Source organism: Oncorhynchus gorbuscha, linkage group LG15 (assembly GCF_021184085.1).
Source record: "Oncorhynchus gorbuscha isolate QuinsamMale2020 ecotype Even-year linkage group LG15, OgorEven_v1.0, whole genome shotgun sequence".
Classification (NCBI taxonomy): domain Eukaryota; kingdom Metazoa; phylum Chordata; class Actinopteri; order Salmoniformes; family Salmonidae; genus Oncorhynchus; species Oncorhynchus gorbuscha.
Genome location: NC_060187.1, coordinates 73,314,536 through 73,338,258, shown reverse-complemented (window position 1 = coordinate 73,338,258; position 23,723 = coordinate 73,314,536). Strand labels below are relative to the sequence as shown.

Here is a 23,723-nt window from a genome sequence, read left to right as displayed (position 1 = left end):
CAGGTGAATGGTGAATCCAGGTGAATGGTGAATCCAGGTGAATGGTGAATCCAGGTGAATTTGAACAGACTGAGCTTTGGGACAATAGAGTTCAGATGAGGTAAATTATCAAAAAAGAAAGAACAAGATTGCTTTGGCTGTTTGTGTGTCAGTCCCATTCCTAGTTGTCTTCATTATTGCAATTGATAGTAGAGTAGATGTCAATGAACCTGACTGAGTGATGGATACACAAGGGTGACTGACCATCCCTACCAGTCTGAGGTAGATGAGGCTGAATCTGGCCCCGGAGGTAGCTAAGAGTATAGGTCTATCTATGTGGAGATGGTTTGAGTTGGCCCAGGAGGTAGCTAAGAGTATAGGTCTATCTATGTGGAGATGGATTGAGTTGGCCCAGGAGGTAGCTAAGAGTATAGGTCTATCTATGTGGAGATGGATTGAGTTGGCCCAGGAGGTAGCTAAGAGTATAGGTCTATCTATGTGGAGATGGATTGAGTTGGCCCAGGAGGTAGCTAAGATGTACACAGTTTAGTAGAGGGAGAGTCTGGGAGGGATTGGGGAAGTAAAATAGATACTTTACTGTCCATTTGGTTAGAAATGTGGATCTGCTTGAGGTTGCTCAGGATGTAGCTCAGGATCTGTGTGAGGAGGAGACTGATCAGACTGAAGGAAGGTGGTTTTATTGGACCAGAGGTAATACTAACAGGTGGCATCCATCCATGGTGGATGTGGATCAGGATTGTTTCAACCTGTGGTGTCCTCCAGATCTCCTCTGGATCTGTGCCGGGTCTTCCGGAGAGCTAGAGGACTTGCTGAGGGGGGAGGAACTGTCCTGAGAGGGCTGGGAGTGCCTGTTTCCCTGCCTGGGACTGGGGCTGTAGGAGGTGGTGGTGAAGGTAGAGGGGTACTGGTCCACAGTAGGGCGTCTTCCCTGAGTGGCTGTGGCAGGGCCGGGAGACAAGGGGCCGGGGGGGCGGTGAGGACAGTGGGCCACCATGTGCGTCGCGCTCTGGCAGTAGTGGCACTTCTTTGGCTGGGGAGGCAGGCCACACTCTTTGGCATGGTGGTCTAGTCCTCCACAGTTATAGCATCTGAGACACAGAGAGATGAGATCCTTGTCACATTCCAATTCACAAACAAGCAATTTCTTGGGCTTAACAAGCAACTTCAGGGCTTAAATTGCGTATTTATTCGGTATTCAAAGAATACAACCTAGAACTTCTTATATGGGATATCATTACATTTTCTCTAGAATGTAATATGGTACAAATCCTATTATAACATGCTTACTAGATTGGTTTAATTATATTTACCTAAAATCTATCCTTAAGATGGCAGCATTTCACTTAGAATATGCATAGAATACACCATAGAATATGCATAGAATACACCATAGAATATGCATAGAATACACCATAGAATATGCATAGAATACACCATAGAATATGCATAGAATACACCATAGAATATGCATAGAATACACCATAGAATATGCATAGAATACACCATAGAATAACACCAATACTGAACCTTTAAGAGAAAACAGTTAAAGTGACCAATGCAAATACAATACTTCTCATATGTGTTCTCATCAAGAGATGACAAACCAAATAAATAGCTTATTATTTTCCCTGCTAAAATGCGCTTTAATAACACATTTGCACACTTGCTGATATTTATAGCTTACTGCCAAATGTCTATAGAAATGCAGTATGTCAACAACAGGCCTAAGTCCTGCAATAAATAACCAAGCTGCTCACGGGCGGGAAACAATGACAAGGCGAAACATTGATGACAAGGCGAAACAAAGCTGTTATACAGCTACAACATTTCAGGCCGGTCACCCAGTCAGATGTTATACGGCTACATTTCAGGCCGGTCACCCAGTCAGATGTTATACGGCTACATTTCAGGTCGGTCACCCAGTCAGATGTTATACGGCTACATTTCAGGCCGGTCACCCAGTCAGATGTTATACGGCTACTTTTCAGGTTGGTCACCCAGTCAGATGTTATAAGGCTACATTTCAGACCGGTCACCCAGTCAGATGTTATACGGCTACATTTCAGGTCGGTCACCCAGTCAGATGTTATACGGCTACATTTCAGGCCGGTCACCCAGTCAGATGTTATACGGCTACTTTTCAGGTTGGTCACCCAGTCAGATGTTATAAGGCTACATTTCAGGTCGGTCACCCAGTCAGATGTTATACGGCTACATTTCAGGCCGGTCACCCAGTCAGATGTTATACGGCTACATTTCAGGCCGGTCACCCAGTCAGATGTTATACGGCTACATTTCAGGCCGGTCACCCAGTCAGATGTTATACGGCTACATTTCAGGCCGGTCACCCAGTCAGATGTTATACGGCTACATTTCAGGTCGGTCACCCAGTCAGATGTTATACGGCTACATTTCTGGTCGGTCACCCAGTCAGATGTTATACGGCTATATTTCAGGCCGGTCACCCAGTCAGATGTTATACGGCTACATTTCAGGCCGGTCACCCAGTCAGATGTTATACGGCTACATTTCAGGCCGGTCACCCAGTCAGATGTTATACGGCTACATTTCAGGCCGGTCACCCAGTCAGATGTTATACGGCTACATTTCAGGTCGGTGACTCAAAAAGTTACATATTGCAGCTTTAACTCTTTCAGATGGAAACAAAGAGTTTCGCATGACTGAGCTGGAGGCTTGCAGGGGGTCCCTCATGGTGGCATCTTCAATTAGAACATGTGAGGGGGGAGAGGGAAGGAGAGGAGAGGGGGAAGGGCATTGGAATTTAGGTTTCATCCAGGCTAGTTCGCTTGCTTGGGAGGTTACCTACCAATACCCCCTCCTCCACTCCCCAACCCCCACCACATAGACTCCCATTCTAGCTGGTAAGAGTGAATACCCAGTTTTCACAAGACAAGCTACCATGCTGGTCGTAAATGTTTTTATAACATATCAACCACATAGGCACATGGTTACATAGTTTCCACAACGTTTAAGTTTGCATCATTTCTAATATTTGCACAGAACAACAAATCAGCTGAGGTTTGACTTTCAAGTAAACCAATAACTCAAGTGAAGAGAAAAGTGTTGGCACAATTTATTTGTAAATTCCAAAATGTTAAAATATTGTCAATGTTTATAAGATCGGGGAGCCAAGAGTTTAACTGTGTAACACTGTAATACATCAACCCATTAAATAAAAAAATTTAATAAACCAATATAAGAAAATATAAGAAATAAATGCTGGTGGATGTTATTAAAGGGAATGTAGTGTTTAGAAAATGTTTTTAACCTGCCTATTTGGATCCAACCAGACGCTCTGCTACTGACCCAGAAAGGTTAGGGGTTAGAGGTCAACACACTGACCTCAACATATTTCTATTCTTGCCTTTGAAGAAAGATCCCTCTTACATTATAACAATGGGGAGGGAAATTAGGATGAAATGTCTACACAACAAAAATAAGTATACATTGTTAAATAAATGTGATCATTGATGTAGCATAGGCCTAACTCAGGTCATAAAATTACTATCCACCATAACGCAACATGATGCAATATAACATCACCTAACGATGAATAAAAGGGCAATCCTGTATAAAATAGAAAGCCTGTTTCTGACAATTCCTCTTCAGTCTAAAGTGATATTTGCAATACATTACAACATTGCATCTGGTTGGGAAACAGCTGTTAAAACAGCATTTCCTATCACCAATCTATTTCAGTGGGGTTAAGGACAAATCTGTATTCAAAGCAAATAGCAGCCAGCAGCAGAGCCTCAAAACCAACCATCACGGAAATAGCAGCACTTAGACCGACTAGACCTCAGTCATACAATATTGCCGTAAAACCATGGCAACTGGAGCCCTATAGAATAATAGTTTGGGTGGAAATGCAGCACCACACAGGAAAAGGTACAGCACAATCACATTCATTATTTATACTAAACTCATCGTACATTTGAACTCTAAAGGAACACCATGTAACAGAACCTATACAAATGTGGACCTATGACATAATGTAAATAATGCAGCAGGTATACTCTACACAGAACCTCTGAATCATACACAGGTAAATACGAATATGCAGCTACTGCTAAATAGATTACACCAATGCACACATACACAGGCACACACACGTATGCACATACAAACACACCACTAATGATCACCACAGCACTACTCTGTTCCTTCCAACATCATTGTCTGTTCTGTTGCTAGTCTCAATTCCCTCCCTGCAGCAGCAAGTCTTACCCACTCTATATTCACTCATAACAGAACATGAAAGGAAAGTCTGTTCTAGTAATTCTATTTCTATGGTTCACTCACCGGTCTCCTTTTGGCTTCCATCTCTGCTGTGGCGCTGGGGGCTTGGGTTTCTGTCTCCTCTCACTGCCCAAGCAGGGGCCTCCCCCGGGGCCCGTGACTTGTACAGACTCCAGGCCCCTGAGGGACATCTGGAAAGTAAACTCTAGTGGCTCTCCCTCCCGCAGGCTGCGAAAGCCCTCCATGTGCAGCTTGCTCTGGGACAGAAGGAGGAGGGATAGGACAGGATAGGGAGAAGAAGACACAGGTTACACAGGGATCTCCTGGTCTAGTCACACACAGTAAACCTAAATCAACCCACCTCTCCATCTAGGTCTCAATCAAGCAGATGGATGAATCAAATGAATCTATCTACATCACATTTGAAAATTTGCTACCAATTATCCAAATATGTGCTTGAGGACTACTCAGTCATAATGGCTGATCCCTACAGTCACTTGCTCCCTGCCATTCCCTGGGTCTGTCGCTGTGGACTGAGCACATTGGTTCACTTCCTATACCAGAGGATTCAGATGGACCTTAGCACACTACAGTAGAACACTAGACTTTTAGAATAGACGCACAATCTCTCCATGTCTTTGAGGGAATTTTAGATCTTTACACAGAGCCACAGACCCACAGGAAAGCAAATCGCTGTACTTTGAGCAGGATATTGTGAATAACAAGTAGAAAACGAGGTATGGTTAGTGTAACATTTACATTCTTTACATTTTAGCACACGCTCTTATCCAGAGCAACTTACACTTAATGCATTCATCTTAACATAGCTGGGTGAGACAACCACATGTCACAGTCGTAGTGAGTAAAACTTTCCTCAGTAAAGCAGCTATCAGCAAAGCCAGTGCTAGTAAGAAAAGTAAAGTTTCAGTCTTACATTTTACATTTACATTTAAGTCATTTAGCAGACGCTCTTATCCAGAGCGACTTACATGATGATCTATGAGCTCAATCATCGGAATCTTAGGCATTCAGTTTCTAATATAGAGCACAAAATGTTTCTAAAACAATTTAATGGCAAGTGAAAAGGGATTTTGGTGTAAAAAAATCATTTGTTGTACATAATCTTGTAATAACAAATCTATTATAATTACTGCTATTATCATCACTATTGTCCCATTATAAAATACAAAAAAATATTTTTACAGTATTTAAAATATGTATAAAAAAATATATATATCTTACTGTTTGTGAAACTTTAACAGTTGCTTCCCTTTCCATATTTGTTAGAAATATAATTGTATGTATGATCTATTCATGTATCAAATAATAATAATTGCTCGATTAAGGTTAATGAGTTCTTTAAATAAATTTAATCCAAAGAAAAACACAATTACCAAATACAATTTTACAATTATTTTATTATAAACATGTAAATAATAGGCATATATAGTATATAAATGGTAATACTATTTATATTTTATCAAATTAAACACAGATCATTTAGGTTTTGAAAATATTGAAAATATCCTAATAATCTCTCAATTAGAGCTTTATTCCTTTTCTTAAACAACGTTTCTTATTAACCTTTACATCTAATTACATTTTCATGGATCTTGTCCAAAATAAATGTTTACTAAATTAATTAATACATTTACAGTAACTGTTACCTCAACAACAGCATTAATTAAGCCAATTTACCCCCAGTTCACAATACATCATAACTTTTTCTAATACACAAAAGGAATACCACTGATTAAAACAAATGATTTGATTTCTGTGAAAGTTGTTTTACAGTCATGTAAATTGTTGCATGTCTGAACGACTGCAGCGACAAACCCCCCTCCCCTAAAAATTAATAACTCAATCTAGCAATGAATAAAATAAAAACAAAATAATAATGAAACTACATGCAACTAAACGTAACCCTAGTTCATCTTTACAGAGGCCAACAAAACAAATCTAGCCCATATTTCTACGAGTCACTCTAAGTCACTGATTTGTGTTTCAACAGAAGTCAAAGCATAGGTTCAGGATTCTCTGATCCAGACCCCCCCCCCTCAGCTCTCTGTTAGCCCAGGCCAGCTCTCTGTTAGCCCAGGCCAGCTCTCTGTTAGCCCAGGCCAGCTCTCTGTTAGCCCAGGCCAGCTCTCTGTTAGCCCATGTCATGTTTGTCATTTATTATCATGTCTTGTCCCTGTGCTCCCCATTCTATTCGTTTCCCTCTGCTGGTCTTATTAGGTTCTTTCCCTCTTTCTATCCCTCTCTCTCCCCCTCCCTCTCTCACTCTCTCGCTCTCTCTTCTCTCTATCGTTCCGTTCCTGCTCCCAGCTGTTCCTATTCCCCTAATCATCATTTAGTCTTCCCACACCTGTTCCCGATCCTTTCCCCTGATTGGAGTCCCTATTTATTCCTTTGTGTTCCGTTCCTGTCCTGTCGGTTCCTTGTTTAGTATTCACCGTGCTGTGATTGTGTATCGCCCTGTCCTGTCGTGTTTTTGCCTTCATCAGATGCTGCGTGTGAGCAGGTGTCTCTGTCAGCTACGGCCTGCGCCTACCCGGCGACCTGCAGTCTGTGGCCGCTTCTCCTGTTATTCCCCTCTACAGACTAGAGGATTTCTGTTATTCCCTGTTTGGACATTTCCTGTTAAGGATTCAGGATTTGTCGTTTTCTGTTTGGACTTGAATAAACTCTGTTTCTGTTAAGTCGCTTTTGGGTCCTCTTTCACCAGCATGACAGAAGGAACCGACCAAGGAATGGACCCAGCGACTTCAGACGCTCGTTACACTGCCGTCAAGATCCAAGGAGCCATGCTCGGCAGACACGAGCAGGAATTGTCTGCTGCTCGCCATGCCGTGGAGAACCTGGCCGCTCAGGTTTCCGACCTCTCTGGACAGTTCCAGAGTCTCGTCTCGTGCCACCTGTTACTTCCTGGCCTGCCGAGCCTCCAGAACCTAGGGTTAATAACCCACCTTGCTACTCCGGGCAGCCCACTGAGTGCCGCTCCTTTCTCACGCAGTGTGAGATTGTGTTCTCTCTCCAACCCAACACATACTCTAGAGAGAGAGCTCGGGTTGCTTACGTCATTTCACTCCTTACTGGCCGGGCTCGAGAATGGGGCACAGCTATCTGGGAGGCAAGGGCTGATTGCTCTAACAAGTTCCAGAACTTTAAAGAGGAGATGATTCGGGTTTTTGACCGTTCAGTTTTTGGTAGGGAGGCTTCTAGGGTCCTGGCTTCCTTATGCCAAGGTGAACGGTCCATAACGGATTATTCTATTGAGTTTCGCACTCTTGCTGCCTCTAGTGAGTGGAACGAGCCGGCGCTGCTCGCTCGTTTTCTGGAGGGACTCCACGCAGTGGTTAAGGATGAGATTCTCTCCCGGGAGGTTCCTTCAGATGTGGACTCTTTGATTGCTCTCGCCATCCGCATAGAACGACGGGTAGATCTTCGTCACCGGGCTCGTGGAAGAGAGCTCGCATCAACGGTGTTTCCCTGCTCCGCATCGCAACCATCTCCCTCCTCTGGCTTTGAGACTGAGCCCATGCAGCTGGGAGGGATTCGCATCTCGACTAAGGAGAGGGAACGGAGGATCACCAACCGCCTGTGCCTCTATTGCGGAGTTGCTGGACATTTTGTTAATTCATGTCCAGTAAGAGGCCAGAGCCCATCAGTAAGCGGAGGGCTACTGGTGAGCGCTACTACTCAGGTCTCTTCATCTAGATCTTGTACTACTATGTCGGTCCATCTACGCTGGACCGGTTCGGGTGCTACATGCAGTGCCTTGATTGACTCTGGGGCTGAGGGTTGTTTCATGGACGAAGCATGGGTTCGGAAACATAACATTCCTTTCAGACCGTTAGACAAGCCTACGCCCATGTTTGCCTTAGATGGTAGTCATCTTCCCAGTATCAAATTTGAGACACTACCTTTAACTCTCACAGTATCTGGTAACCACAGTGAGACTATTTCTTTTTTGATTTTCCGTTCACCGTTTACACCTGTTGTTTTGGGTCATCCCTGGCTAGTATGTCATAATCCTTCTATTAATTGGTCTAGTAATTCTATCCTATCCTGGAACGTTTCTTGTCATGTGAAGTGTTTAATGTCTGCCATCCCTCCCGTTTCTTCTGTCCCTACTTCTCAGGAGGAACCTGGCGATTTGACAGGAGTGCCGGAGGAATATCATGATCTGCGCACGGTCTTCAGTCGGTCCCGAGCCAACTCCCTTCCTCCTCACCGGTCGTATGATTGTAGTATTGATCTCCTTCCGGGGACCACTCCTCCTCGAGGTAGACTATACTCTCTGTCGGCTCCCGAACGTAAGGCTCTCGAGGATTATTTGTCTGTGTCTCTTGACGCCGGTACCATAGTGCCTTCTTCTTCTCCGGCCGGGCGGGGTTCTTTTTGTTAAGAAGAAGGACGGTACTCTGCGCCCCTGCGTGGATTATCGAGGGCTGAATGACATAACGGTTAAGAATCGTTATCCGCTTCCCCTTATGTCATCAGCCTTCGAGATTCTGCAGGGAGCCAGGTGCTTTACTAAGTTGGACCTTCGTAACGCTTACCATCTCGTGCGCATCAGAGAGGGGGACGAGTGGAAAACGGCGTTTAACACTCCGTTAGGGCATTTTGAGTACCGGGTTCTGCCGTTCGGTCTCGCCAATGCGCCAGCTGTTTTTCAGGCATTAGTTAATGATGTTCTGAGAGACATGCTGAACATCTTTGTTTTTGTCTATCTTGACGATATCCTGATTTTTTCTCCGTCACTCGAGATTCATGTTCAGCACGTTCGACGTGTTCTACAGCGCCTTTTAGAGAATTGTCTCTACGTAAAGGCTGAGAAGTGCTCTTTTCATGTCTCCTCCGTTACTTTTCTCGGTTCCGTTATTTCCGCTGAAGGCATTCAGATGGATTCCGCTAAGGTCCAAGCTGTCAGTGATTGGCCCGTTCCAAGGTCACGTGTCGAGTTGCAGCGCTTTTTAGGTTTCGCTAATTTCTATCGGCGTTTCATTCGTAATTTCGGTCAAGTTGCTGCCCCTCTCACAGCTCTTACTTCTGTCAAGACGTGTTTTAAGTGGTCCGGTTCCGCCCAGGGAGCTTTTGATCTTCTAAAAGAACGTTTACGTCCGCTCCTATCCTCGTTACTCCTGACGTCACTAGACAATTCATTGTCGAGGTTGACGCTTCAGAGGTAGGCGTGGGAGCCATTCTATCCCAGCGCTTCCAGTCTGACGATAAGGTTCATCCTTGCGCTTATTTTTCTCATCGCCTGTCGCCATCTGAGCGCAACTATGATGTGGGTAACCGTGAACTGCTCGCCATCCGCTTAGCCCTAGGCGAATGGCGACAGTGGTTGGAGGGGGCGACCGTTCCTTTTGTCGTTTGGACAGACCATAAGAACCTTGAGTACATCCGTTCTGCCAAACGACTTAATGCCCGTCAAGCTCGTTGGGCGTTGTTTTTCGCTCGTTTCGAGTTTGTGATTTCTTACCGTCCGGGTAGCAAGAACACCAAGCCTGATGCCTTATCCCGTCTGTTTAGTTCTTCTGTGGCTTCTACTGATCCCGAGGGGATTCTTCCTTATGGGCGTGTTGTCGGGTTAACAGTCTGGGGAATTGAAAGACAGGTTAAGCAAGCACTCACGCACACTGCGTCGCCGCGCGCTTGTCCTAGTAACCTCCTTTTCGTTCCTGTTTCCACTCGTCTGGCTGTTCTTCAGTGGGCTCACTCTGCCAAGTTAGCTGGTCATCCCGGTGTTCGAGGCACTCTTGCGTCTATTCGCCAGCGCTTTTTGGTGGCCGACTCAGGAGCGTGACACGCGCCGTTTCGTGGCTGCTTGTTCGGACTGCGCGCAGACTAAGTCGGGTAACTCTCCTCCTGCCGGTCGTCTCAGACCGCTCCCCATTCCTTCTCGACCATGGTCTCACATCGCCTTAGACTTCATTACCGGTCTGCCTTTGTCTGCGGGGAAGACTGTGAGAGCCGCCAATAGACGCAGGATTAAGAGTCCAAGGTATTGTTGCGGCCAGAGAGTGTGGCTTTCCACTCGCAACCTTCCTCTTACGACAGCTTCTCGTAAGTTGACTCCATGGTTCATTGGTCCGTTCCGTGTCTCCCAGGTCGTCAATCCTGTCGCTGTGCGACTGCTTCTTCCGCGACATCTTCGTCGCGTCCATCCTGTCTTCCATGTCTCCTGTGTTAAGCCCTTTCTTCGCACCCCGTTCGTCTTCCCTCCCCCTCCCGTCCTTGTCGAGAGCGCACCTATTTACAAGGTACATAAGATCATGGACATGCGTTCTCGGGGACGGGGTCACCAATACTTAGTGGATTGGGAGGGTTACGGTCCTGAGGAGAGGAGTTGGGTTCCGTCTCGGGCGTGCTGGACCGTTCACTCATCGATGATTTCCTCCGTTGCCGCCAGGATTCCTCCTCGAGTGCGCCAGGAGGCGCTCGGTGAGTGGGGGGGTACTGTCATGTTTGTCATTTATTATCATGTCTTGTCCCTGTGCTCCCCATTCTATTCGTTTCCCTCTGCTGGTCTTATTAGGTTCTTTCCCTCTTTCTATCCCTCTCTCTCCCCCTCCCTCTCTCACTCTCTCGCTCTCTCTTCTCTCTATCGTTCCGTTCCTGCTCCCAGCTGTTCCTATTCCCCTAATCATCATTTAGTCTTCCCACACCTGTTCCCGATCCTTTCCCCTGATTGGAGTCCCTATTTATTCCTTTGTGTTCCGTTCCTGTCCTGTCGGTTCCTTGTTTAGTATTCACCGTGCTGTGATTGTGTATCGCCCTGTCCTGTCGTGTTTTTGCCTTCATCAGATGCTGCGTGTGAGCAGGTGTCTCTGTCAGCTACGGCCTGCGCCTACCCGAAGCGACCTGCAGTCTGTGGCCGCTTCTCCTGTTATTCCCCTCTACAGACTAGAGGATTTCTGTTATTCCCTGTTTGGACATTTCCTGTTAAGGATTCAGGATTTGTCGTTTTCTGTTTGGACTTGAATAAACTCTGTTTCTGTTAAGTCGCTTTTGGGTCCTCTTTCACCAGCATGACAGCCCAGGCCAGCTCTCTGATAGCCCAGGCCAGCTCTCTGTTAGCCCTGCTGGAGCCTCCTAAACTCTGGGCTACCACAGACCAACCCAGCACAGCAGCCATTTTGCCTGTTTTCGGTTGGGGGATGTGGGAATGAAAAAGGACATAGAAGAGAAGGGAAAGACAGAAAAAGTGAGCAAGGAGAAAGGAGGGACATGACAAAGAGTGCGGGGTGCGGGTATATACAGTACATTCATTTCATTTCTCCAGCACATGTCCTCAGTCTGTTTACTAGCTCTTCCAATAGTGGAGGGAGCTTTTGCCACTGGACGGCTTGATTGAGAGAAATGTGATATGACAGGGTTGGAGAGGACATACATGTTGAAAACAATGACAAAACCCTAGAGTTCAGGCTGGGTCAGGCTTCAGCAAGTTTAACTCCTGAATATACCACAGGCGTTTGTTGAGCTTCAACTGTTTCATCATCAACATATCACAACTAATTCCCAGGTTAAAGAGAGAAATTCCCCCACTTGAAGCAGTTATTCAGGCCATTCTACAAAGCCATAATGTGGTCCCTCCACAGTCCTGTCTACAGAAGCCTCCTGTTAGTCATGTGTTAGTCACATTCAAGTTATGCAAGGAAACCTACAGTATATCAATCCACGCAACTTTGTGAAACATTTCCAGAAATCAGTCTCAGATTCATGCACCAAATATTTCCCAGTTAAAATGAATCTGAATTGTAATTGAAGAGTAAATCATGCATTGCAGTGGTCTCAAAAGCCTGTGGAGACAGTGACTCAACATCAAACAGAAGCAGTGGTCAAAAGCACAGACAGATAACATACTGCAACTGCATTGCTCCAACAGTGTCGGTTAGCAGTTAGCTGCACTGTCGTCATAGGCATTTCATCAGCTGGCCATAGAAACCAGTCTTCTCTACAATCAGTCCCTCTATCAATAGATGACTCACTGTAAGAAGGAAGTCACGTGAACACAAGTAGGTAGGTAGCTTTTTTTCTTCTTTCTCCCCTTTGAGGGGGAAAAAACACCAGGAAGAGGAACAAACAAAGACTGGTATTAGCCTAGCCCTGGAAGGAAGGTGAAGCCTGCCAAACACACAGTGAGATGAGATGGACTGATGGGCAGTCATAACCAAGGATCCACTCCAGCCGGTCTCCCATCGCATCATACACTATATCTTCCACCACACCACTCCCCAAACCTATGCTGCCCAAGAAAATCCTACCACATTTACATTGGAGTCGTTTAGCAGATGCTCTTATCCTGAGCAACTTACATACGTTTTCGCACTTGTCCCTTGTGGGACTCTAACCCACAACCTTGGCATTGCAAGTGAAATGCTCTACCAACTGAGCCACACGGGATGGGGACTTGGCAAGCTAAATCGAGCACACCTAAAATGTGGCAACTTTGGGGTGGATTTGATGGAATTCTGTCTCTAATTGGGCTGCAAAGTGTCAATAGAATCTAACAACATGGCACGAGATGGTGAAGGAAAGCAGTGCTATAACATACACAGCCCAAAGCCCACACAGGAGTGAAATAATGTCCAACATCTAAACCTGGTTGTGAGGTTGGCCTCTAAGCACATGTTTAACCAGACCACTACCATGCACCACCTGTCTTTTCTTTGGCTTCAGAAAACCCCCTCTCATACAGAGGCCCTTTCCCCTGTCTTCTGGGTCTATAAAACATGACAAGTAAACATCTATCAATCACCTGTTTTTCCATTGCAAAACTATTTCACTATAACAATCATTTTCCCGAATGTTAATTATTTCCTGTAGTCCTACAGACATCCTACACAGAAGCTCATTCATGAGGATGCTACGACTTAGGTGTTACCATGTTACCACTGCCCCTCAACAATGTGCATGTGTCTCAGAGATATGTGGTAGAGATACAAACGATCCAATAGCCTGCACTGTGTGGTCACCTCGTATAGGAGTGGGAGAACTTGTATCCAACTCGTGTAGACATGAGGGTTCAGCTTTACTATCTATCAGCTGATTATTTGTATCCATAGATGGTTCAACTTAACTTACTTGGTGAACAAATACATCCATAGGAGGATCTACGGGAGTTCCCCCACGACTAGTCATGGATATAAATCCGAAGCCCATCCGCACATTGAACCACTTGCAGTGGCCTGCGCCGTGCATGGACTGTTGCTGCCCACCCTGCAAGGATCCTGGCTCCTCTCCTCTATCGCCACCTTTGCCCACCCCTCCTGAAAGCAAGTTGAGAATACAATGTTAAAACATCAATGAAATCACTTCCCATTCGTTTCAGTAAACCTTATTTGGGCAAATTATTCCAATTCTAAAAATGTATTCTGTCTTGTACACAATTCATATGCAATGTACTTATTTTCCAGAGCAGGTAACCAACTCATAAAGAACATTAAAAAAACTTTATTTACATGATTTGCCAACAGATGGAATTTGCTTTGCTTTGATGGCTATCTGATAAATAGCCATCATAGGCTACTCCAACTTGGATATTGAAGTGTTTAAATATCAACTATGAACTTTCATCTTCACTTGCATCACTTGTCATTTTCTAACAACAAAGGTGAAATAACTTTGCATTTGACGCAAAGGACAGGTGTCCATTGTCACCCATAAACCTCAGCAAAAAGCGCACAAAAAAACTCGAAATATATAGCAAACGCTGTGGGCGGTAGACTACATAACACAACATCTTGGAAATAGATACCCAACAACATCTCGGAGGCTACAGTCAGTCCCCTCTCCTTTCCCAGGAAAGAGGGACGCCAGAGAGACAATCTAAGCAGATACATAGAATATAGAATAACCTTCGGCCATGTTTCCCTGCCAAGTTTCCGCTCCAAACTTCGGTGATATAAACCCTGCTGGTCTTGATATAGTTTATTCCTCTGCGTCAGTCGAATATTCTGATTCGAGCGACCATACTTTTGCGTGCATGATCCTACGTGCGTTCCCCCATAGAGTTTCAGCATATTCTTCTATGGATTTATCTTGCTCTGTTCACGTGACTCTGTCAATTTTACATGCTTTCTGGCGACTATTTTGTTCGGTCCGTGCAATCAGGGATCCTTAGGATGTCCCTAACCATTTGAGGTTGAAATGTAAAATGGTTACGGTAGTGGTTAAGGATAGGGTTTAGTAAGGGTTATGGTTAAGATTATGGTTAAAGTAAAGGTAGAGGTTAAGATTAGGGTAGGGGTTAGGGTATGGACGTCCCAAGGATACCAGATAGCAGTGCCATTTTTTTCCTCCTCGAATCCAGGCAAAATAGTTCTTTCGGAGCACAGAGATAGCCAATCGTCGTTCCACAAACCGAACATCAACATATTTGTGTAGGCCTATTTCACGTTTATTTATTCATTAGAAGTTTCAAAACATACGTATTTGACACGCAAATGTTTGAGTTGTCATTTCATGCCAAGAATAAACTGAATGATGACCCTCATGTATGTGTGTAAACGTGGTTATGTTAAATACATAGGCATATCCTCAAGTCATGATATATCAAGGGTTTTTCTTCATTTTTGTACTATTTTCTATTTTGTAGAATAACAGTGAAAACATCAAAACTATGAAATAACACACATGGGATTATGTAGTAACCCAAAAAGTATTAAACAAATAAAAACTATTTTATATTCTTCAAAGCAGCCACCCTTTGCCTTGATGACAGCTCTGCACAGTCATGGCATTCTCTCAATCAGCTTCATGAGGTAGTCACCTGGAATGCATTCCAATTAACTAATTCATTAATTTGTGGAATTTCTTTCCTTCTTAATGCATTTGAGCCAATAAGTTGTGTTGTGACATGGTAAGGGTGGAATACAGAAGATCACCCTATTTGGTAAAAGACCAAGTCCATATTATGGCAAGAACAGCTCAAATGAGCAAAGAGAAACGACAGTCCATCATTACTTTAAGACATGAAGGTCGGTCAATCAAGTGCAGTCACAAAAACCATCAAATGCTATGATGAAACTGTCTCTCATGAGTATCGCCATAGGAAAGGAAGACCCAGAGTTACCTCTGCTGCAGAGGATGCGTTCATTAGAGGTACCAGTCTCAGAAATTGCAGGCCAAATAAATGCTTCACAGAGTTCAAGTAACAGACACATCTCAACATCAACTGTTCAGAGGAAACTATGTGAATCAGGCCTTCATGGTCGAATTGCTGCAAAGAAACCACTACTAAAGGACATCAATAATAAGAAGAGACTTGCTTGGGCCAAGAAACACGAGCAATGGACATTTGCACATACTGTACATAGATTTTTCTATTGTGTTATTGACTGTACGTTTGTTTATGTGTAACTCTGAGTTGTTGTTTTTATCGCACTGCTTTGCTTTATCTTGGCCAGGTCACAGTTGTGAATGAGAACTTGCTCTCAACCAGCCTACATGGTTAAATAAAGGTGAAAAAATAAATAAAATAATTAGATGGGTGTAAATCTGTCCTTTGGTCTGATATAATATATAAATAAATATATATCTACCGCGTAAAAATAAACTAAGAACAAAACATGAACGCATAAATCTTACAGGCATGACCTGACATTCCCGTGCTGTTCTCGACCGTAGGTTATCATTTTAGCAAAACCAATCAAGATCAGGTTATCAGAAATATCTCACAGATAGGCGTATGTGTTCCTTGCATGGTACACATTTAACAGGTCACATAAAGGCTATTCGTGCGTATTAACACTTGGTTTTCGTCAATACTAGCATCGAATTGCCGAAATAAAAACGATTCCCCGATAGATAATTAGACTATGGGATAAATAACATGACAGAGGGTTCAAGACACAGAGATTGACCAGGGCGAATGTTTTGGGAATTCTTTATGAAGGGGATTGGGGGAGAAATACTCCCAATACATTGTAAACACGCCCACACTACTGCAGGAATCCTCTGATGGACCCCCACCTCACACTTCAATCCGCCTTCAAACTGTGTTTGTGAAGATGCAGAATACGAGAGAAATTGGAGCTCAGCACGAACGCAGCGTGGAACATTGGGCCAGAACGACCAGGCAACACCCGTATCAGATGTTACCGAAGCAGGCATTTCCCCAGGTATTATAAATGAGGGGACAAATGCGTCAAACTTAATCAGCGCCTATTTGGAAGATTGAGGAGGATTTGGAAACAGAGTTACGTGTTGTGTGTATGATATAAAAGGTGATATAAAAGGACAGAGAGTAAAACATCATCAGACCATGTATAGTCACAGTTATGAGGTGAAAGTACCCATGCATAATTGGTAATGTGATTGGTACTTATCAGTTCTTTTCAACCAGAAATGCCGAGGTCACCGGAGAGCCTCCCCCCCTCTCTCTCGTTCTCTCATTTTATCGAGTTCATTGGGTTTCATTCCATGTTCTACCATTGAGCACTTTTTTGCAGTCTAGCGTTTGAGTGTCAACAAGGTTCATATTGTTCAAAAATTCATTAGGCTGCTACTAATATTAACAATTCTAAGACATTTAGAAAACTACAATTTAACTGTTTAAACTACAATGTAAAGTGTAAATATATCAGAATCGGATTGTACACAATATATTTAGATCGAATGTCTCTTTTTTTAAACAGTTCTGTGGAAAAAAACATTCGTAAAATGTGCTCTACGTCCATATAGTATTTGCTCAAATGTCGATTATATTGCCTAATCTTGCAACCCCTTTCGAGAATCTGAGATCCTTTCGGAGTGATATTGGGGTACTTATGATGTTTGGTGATAATCAGGAATTTTTTCCCATGCAAAGTAAGTGGCTGGGAGGGGCCCGGGCATTGATGGAAGGGAGGCAAGGGTAATGTTAAGGGGTTGTTCTCTTCCAATGCCTTAGCAGATCGAGATAGTGAAACTGGGGAATGAACGATTCGATTTAAAATAAACGCAAGAAATGCGCAATTGGAATCAAATTAAGATTGTGGAACTTTTATTTAGGTGCATGTGTAAACTATTGTTCGTTCTGAGGCTACCGCTTTGCTAAACTGTTGAGCTCAATGAGGTTATATCTTAGTCCATGAAATTTTTAAATACACAATTGTGCCCAATAAATCAGATTATGGAGTTTAAAACGTTATGTTGAAACACATTAAAGGGAACTTAAATATTGGATAATGAATCTATTTAAACCATACGGTAGAATAACTAAGTCTCAAACATACTGAACAAAAATATAAACCCAACATGTGAAATGTTGGTCCCATGTTTTATGAGCTAAAATAAAAGATCACAGAAATGTTCCATAGGCACAAACAGTTTATTTATCTCCATTTCTTGGCACAAATTTGTTTACTGCCCTGTTAGTGAGCATTTATCTAATATTAATAAAGAAAATTCATCCACCTGACAGGTGTTGCATATCAAGAAGCTGATTAAACAGCATAGTCATTACATAGATGCACCTTGTACTGAAGCCAATAAAAGGCCACTCTAAAATTAGCAGTTTTTTCACACAACACAATGCCTCTATCTCAAGCTTTGAGTGAGTGTGCAATTGGAATGTCGAATGTCCACCAGAGCTGTTTCCAGAGAATTTAATGTCGTTTTAGAGAATTTGGCAGTACATCCAACTGGCCTCACAACCGCAGACCACGTCTAACCACCCCAGCCCAGGACCTCCACATCCGGCTTCTTCACCAGCGGGATAGTATGAGACCAGCCACCTGGACAGCTGATGAAACTGTGGGCTTGCACAACCAAATAATTTCTACACAAACTGTCAGAAACCTCAGGGAAGGTCACTGAGCACACTGGAGAAGTGTGCTCTTCACAGATTAATCCCAGTTTCAAATGTACCGGGAAGATGGCAGACAGAGTGTATGGCACTGTGTGGGCGAGCAGTTTGCTGATATCAACGTTGTGAACAGAGCGATGGGGTTATGGTATGGGCAAGCTGCGGACAATAAACACTATTGCATTTTATCGACGGCAATTTGTATGCACAGAAATAGCGGGACGAGATCCTGAGGCCCATTGACGTGCCATTAATCCGCCTCCATTACCTCATGTTTCAGTATGATATTGCACGGCCCCATGTCACAAGGATATGTACACAATTCCTGGAAGCTGAAAATCTCCAGTTCTTCCAAAGCCTGCATACTCACCAGACATGTTACCCATTGAGCATGTTTGGAATGCTCTGGATCGACATGTACGACAGCGTGTTCTAGCTCCCACTAAAATCCATCAACTTCATACTGCCATTGAAGAGGAGTGGGACAACATTCAACAGGCCACAATCAACAGCCTGATCAACTCTACGAAAGATATGTCGCACACACACACACACAAATATTATTGCACAGCTAACGTTGTGGGGACATACAATTCAGACCCATTCAAAATCCTATTTTCTCTAACCCCTAACCCTAACCCCAACCCTAGCTCCTAACCCTAATTATGGGGCAGCAGGGTAGCCTAGTGGTTAGAGCATTGGACTAGTAACTGAAAGGTTGCAAGTTCAAACCCCTGAGCTGTCGTTCTGCCCCTGAACAGGCAGTTCAGGGGCACTGCTCCTAGGCCGTCATTGAAAATAAGAATTTGTTCTTAACTGACTTGCCTAGTTAAATAAAGGTAAAAACAAAACAAAATTATAACTCTAACCTTAACCCCCAAGAAATAGCATTTGACCTTGTGGGGACCAACAAAATGTCCCCACATGTACTCAAACAGACTCACACAAAGCAGCTTTTATTGGACTGGATTGAGTTACACTCCCCATATAAAAATGCATGCATAATGATTTTAACAGTTTCCTATTTCAGAATAATCTGAGGCATGGTGACCATGATGCACTTACTTGAGGTTGTCCCCTGCAAGGTCATACCCCTGGATACCTGTGAAGAAGAGCAGGGATGTTTATTAAATAGGCTCAGAATGCATCGAATGTCTTGCGTCTTGACTACACGTGCATTTGGGACATAATTGAAGAGGGTGCATTTTCATTACCAGTTGTTGAATGCCCAAGATAATTGAAATTAAAATGTATGAAATGTGGAAATATACAGATTCCACCGTTTCCCATTCATATCAACTATAGCATATAATAAATTACTCCACCAAGGGTAAACTTTGGAAATTGACCATGCATTATTTAAAAATATATATTGTACAACTCAATAGGGATGGACGCCATCTCGTCCCCGGAGTCTGAAACCCTCAATCAAGCTATGGATGTAGCGGTCTGGCAAAGGTTAACATCTCAGTGTAGCGACTGAAGAGTTTTGCCACAGAGTTTCTAAACCCAGAAGCGCAACATCGCGAGACTACCGGGAGCGCTTGCGAAACAGATCAAACAGACCAGGCCAACGAGTCAATGAACGAAGTAAAAAATTATTCCTTAGTTGTAAATTTTCCTGAAATCTAAAGGTACAACCTAGATTCGAGTCAATGTTTTAAGTAAACGAATATGTTATTACTCCAACCTCGTGAAACTGACAGGTTTTAATTTTTCATAAAAAACAACCTATATCGAAGAAGTGCCGTTGCACTTGCACATGCGCAGTTTGGCGCGAGACGAACGTTAGACGTGTTTCTACGCATGCGCTTAGCAAGCAGACGTCGCCATGACATCGCCTACAAGTGTGATCGGGGATTTCTATTGGAGAAGCAATTTTACTGTGCTGCCTTTGGTTTCGCAGCTGTTTTTCCTATTGCCTCTCCATCTCCATCTTCAGAATATATCCTTTTAGAAAGTATAGCCTAATTTTGGTTTCGTCGCTACAATGCTACCTTATATAATGTTACTTACCCTACATTATTCATCTCATATGCATATGTATATACTGTACTCTACATCATCGACTGCATCCTTATGTAATACATGTATCACTAGCCACTTTAACTATGCCACTTTGTTTACTTTGTCTACACACTCATCTCATATGTATATACTGTACTCGATACCATCTACTGTATGCTGCTCTGTACCATCACTCATTCATATATCCTTATGTACATATTCCTTATCACCTTACACTGTGTATAAGACAGTAGTTTTGGAATTGTTAGTTAGATTACTTGTTGGTTATCACTGCATTGTCGGAACTAGAAGCACAAGCATTTCGCTACACTCGCATTAACATCTGCTAACCATGTGTATGTGACAAATAAAATCTGATTTGATTTGATTTAGCTGTTTTTCCAATTGCCTCTCCATCTCCATTTTCGGAATATAGCCTTTTAGAAAGTATAGCCTAATGAATGTCAATAGAATTTAGGCAAGAATGTCCACATGGTAACAAACTGTTTGGGTGTTAACCAATGGATTTTTTTTAAAGCCTATAAGAACCCGGAAGAATTTGAAACAAATCTAATATTTTTCATTATAGTAACATAATCTCCGTTTTGGCTCATTTGACCCCCCCTCTCCAGTCTCTGCGTTGCCTGGTCCAAAATCAAAGCATACTTGGATAACGTTTATGGTTAATTCATTGCAGAACATTAGGTTATAGGAAGAAGTGGGGAACACATATGCAACAATTTAGCTTACCGATTGTTCACCATTGCCGAGAATATAGCAACTGATGGATAGGCTATACTTCCTGAGGAAAGATGGAGAAGGTAGTTTGTATCGATACTTGTCTATTGGTAAGCTGTTTGCAGCTACCAGCTGCGCTGTCCAGCCAAAGCGCCTCTGCGCAGCCTCACGTTCTGCTACTTTCGTGGCTGATTGGATGCCTGTACAAATAGCGCCAAATTGGAACATTGAGTGTTGTCCCTTGGAACTCAGTTCAATCATGTTGATATAGGTAACAGCGTAGCACCATCTAGTGTTAATTTCATTACATTGAAAGAAAGCCTCGTACAGTAATGTGTAGTATGTAGCCTATTGGAAATAGGCAGCAATATATTTTATATGATTTTCTCCCCCCAAAAAAGCCTTTGTCATAATTAGATACTTAAATATTGTTCAACTGTGTGTTGACTGTAATTGTTTCTTTCGATGTGTAGTTTCTATTTTAGACCTTCACAGCCATAGGTAGGCCTGGGTATCTATTTAATTTCGGAATGTGGAATTTGCATTAAAGGTTTTGCTCTCTTGTGTCATCTGGTGGTTGCTGGGGATTGGCTCTCTAGGATGCAGACGTAATAAATGTAGTGAAATATATCATGTGAATAGTAAACCATACAATAACTACAATACAATTCACAATCGAACAGTCTACATGTTTTAAAATAGATAGTCCTGTTGTAGAAGAGATTCGATTAAGATCAAAGTTGTTTGATTATCCTATAGTGTTTGGGTAGCTATCAAGCAACGTGCATCGATGAAGAAGAAACTAAAAGTAGATTTTAAAAACAAATTAAACACGCACGTTATTTTTTATGAAACTTAAATTCCCAATTAGGGACCACCTACAAGAATTTTAGGACAAAGTCTTAAGTATTTCGATTGGAACGGACCTTTTTGATCCTCCTCACAGATATATTGTTCATACAGAAGCTTCACATCTCAATTTAAAGCAGACAAAACTTAATTTAATTCATCTGAATCACAGAATCGGACAATAAAAACAACAATGTATTCAAATGTTTGCCTAAAATGATGTATAGCATCTAAGAATGTTACACGTTTGAACAGCCCTTTTTATAAAACAAATGTAAAAAAAGTAAATGCAGAAATGAACTGCAAATATTTCTTGAAGACTAAATTCATGAAATTCTGCATGAAAAAAAAGGTACATTTCCATGTGAAGATGTTGTCAGTGCCAAAGGTGTAAAAGAGATAAAGAACAAGAACACGTTCTGGTGCCGTTTTGGTTAACAAAATATTAACAAAATATTAATATTTCAGAATTTCTAGAATGAATTTAATTCAACTCCTGGACATAAATTGACATGTAGGCCTTTCTAAATACAACACATGTTCTCTCTTTCAGATACAGGGCTCATTTTGATCAACCTGAAATAAATGTGCAATTTCTCTCCTTTCCTTTATTAATTAATTCCTTAATTGTTTACTTGGTCCTATAATTTCTAGGATTTTGTTATTGTTTTATTTTACAATAAAATATTTCCAGTGATGGGAATTGAACAACAGGTTGTTATCAATACACAAAGGAATTCATGGCTGACTATTACTAATTGATCATATCTGACATTTTAGCTCAAAATGTATTACTCTAATTAAAATTAATAGTAACAGAGTGAATTTTATGTCCAATCCAAATGTTGATTTTCATAATTTATTGTAACTTTTAGTATAATCTACTTGGTTAATCTTTGGATTTATTATACTACTCATAATGTCTTTCTCTTGGTGCATTTTTTTTAAATCACAAAGGTAAATATAAAATGTAATGATGATGAATAAATATTTCAATTAATCAATGCTTTTTTTTCTCAAGTTTCCCACACTTTACTTGTCATATAATTTACATTGAGACATTTCTGGCCTCAGTCCTTATGCTTACACATTGAAAAAGCATGCAAATCAGAATTTTCAATGCAAACAAAGTGTGGTGGTATGAAATGCATGATATTCTTAGTGTTTTCGCTGATGAGGTGGTTGGGCTACACATGACTGGCACCATAGCTTGGAAGCCCTTTATTGAGAGTCACTGGAGGGTGAAGCATGGTCGCCATTTTGTTCAAGCATGCCTCAACTTTAGGTTCTGCTTCTAGCTCCCCACACAGTGAAGGCTGCTGAGGGGAAGACGGCTCATAATAATGTCTGGAACTGAGCTAATGGAATGGCATAAAACACATGGAAACCATGTGTTTGACGTATTTGATTCCATTCCACTCAACCACTCCAGCCATTACCACGAGCCCGTCCTCCCCAATTAAGGTGCCACCAACCTCCCGTGACACACACATTATTCATGTCTTCGAATACAACTCCAAGTTTTCAATTCTAGTCTCAAAATATTTTTTTTAATGCAAAAATACACATTAAAAGTCACCAGAATCATATGGGGTAAAAAGGTGTGAAGGCTAGAGAGGTTGACTACATGTTGGTGGTTTGAAACGTATGTTTTTTCTGAAGACATATAAAACCTGAAAGTTTTATCCAAGTCAAAACAATTTAAGAGAACATGACCATAAGTAGCGTGACGCAGAGGTGTCATTGTATCCATTCAATACCAATTAATGAAATGAAAAAAATTAACAATTAAAAACATTACAAGAATAATATCTTATACACATGAATTATTTGCCTTTTTTGTCAAATTAGATTTTTTACACATTAGTCAGTTCTCTATGGTTGAAACACAATACACATTCTGACAAAAAACAACAACATTTTAACAGCATAGTTCACTAAACAATAAAGAGATATACACATTTGATGATGAATGAATCAATCAATGAACCGTCATACAATACTATGAGCTACACACATTGAACACCGAAAACTACAGTACCCATACCGCATTGCCATCGGACGTAAA

The 23,723-nt window shown here is 42.2% G+C and overlaps 1 protein-coding gene across 2 annotated transcripts; it reads right to left on the bottom strand.

Annotated features, from left to right (window-relative positions):
• On the bottom strand, nt 1-19,158 carry LOC123997819 (protein lin-28 homolog A-like). 2 transcript variants are annotated; one of them, XM_046302396.1, is made up of 4 exons: nt 19,127-19,158; nt 13,357-13,541; nt 4,324-4,517; nt 1-1,088 (listed from the first exon to the last, which is right to left on the bottom strand). In XM_046302396.1, the coding sequence occupies exons 1-4, from the start codon at nt 19,149-19,151 to the stop codon at nt 731-733; spliced, it is 762 nt and encodes a 253-aa protein (XP_046158352.1). In that variant the 5' UTR covers nt 19,152-19,158; the 3' UTR covers nt 1-730. The 2 variants fall into 2 exon arrangements, with proteins under 2 accessions (XP_046158352.1, XP_046158354.1); XM_046302398.1 differs by lacking the exon at nt 19,127-19,158 and adding an exon at nt 14,130-14,195.
• Between the last annotated feature and the right edge of the window lie 4,565 nt (nt 19,159-23,723).

Excerpts from the sequence above, each read along its gene's own strand:
- LOC123997819 (XM_046302396.1), bottom strand. The coding sequence starts at position 19,151 with ATGACCTTGCAGGGGACAACCTCAA. Across the intron at positions 13,542-19,126 it reads CTTGCAGGGGACAACCTCAA|GAGGGGTGGGCAAAGGTGGC; the intron begins GTAAGTGCATCA and ends ACTTGCTTTCAG. Across the intron at positions 1,089-4,323 it reads TGGAAGCCAAAAGGAGACCG|ATGCTATAACTGTGGAGGAC; the intron begins GTGAGTGAACCA and ends TCTGTGTCTCAG.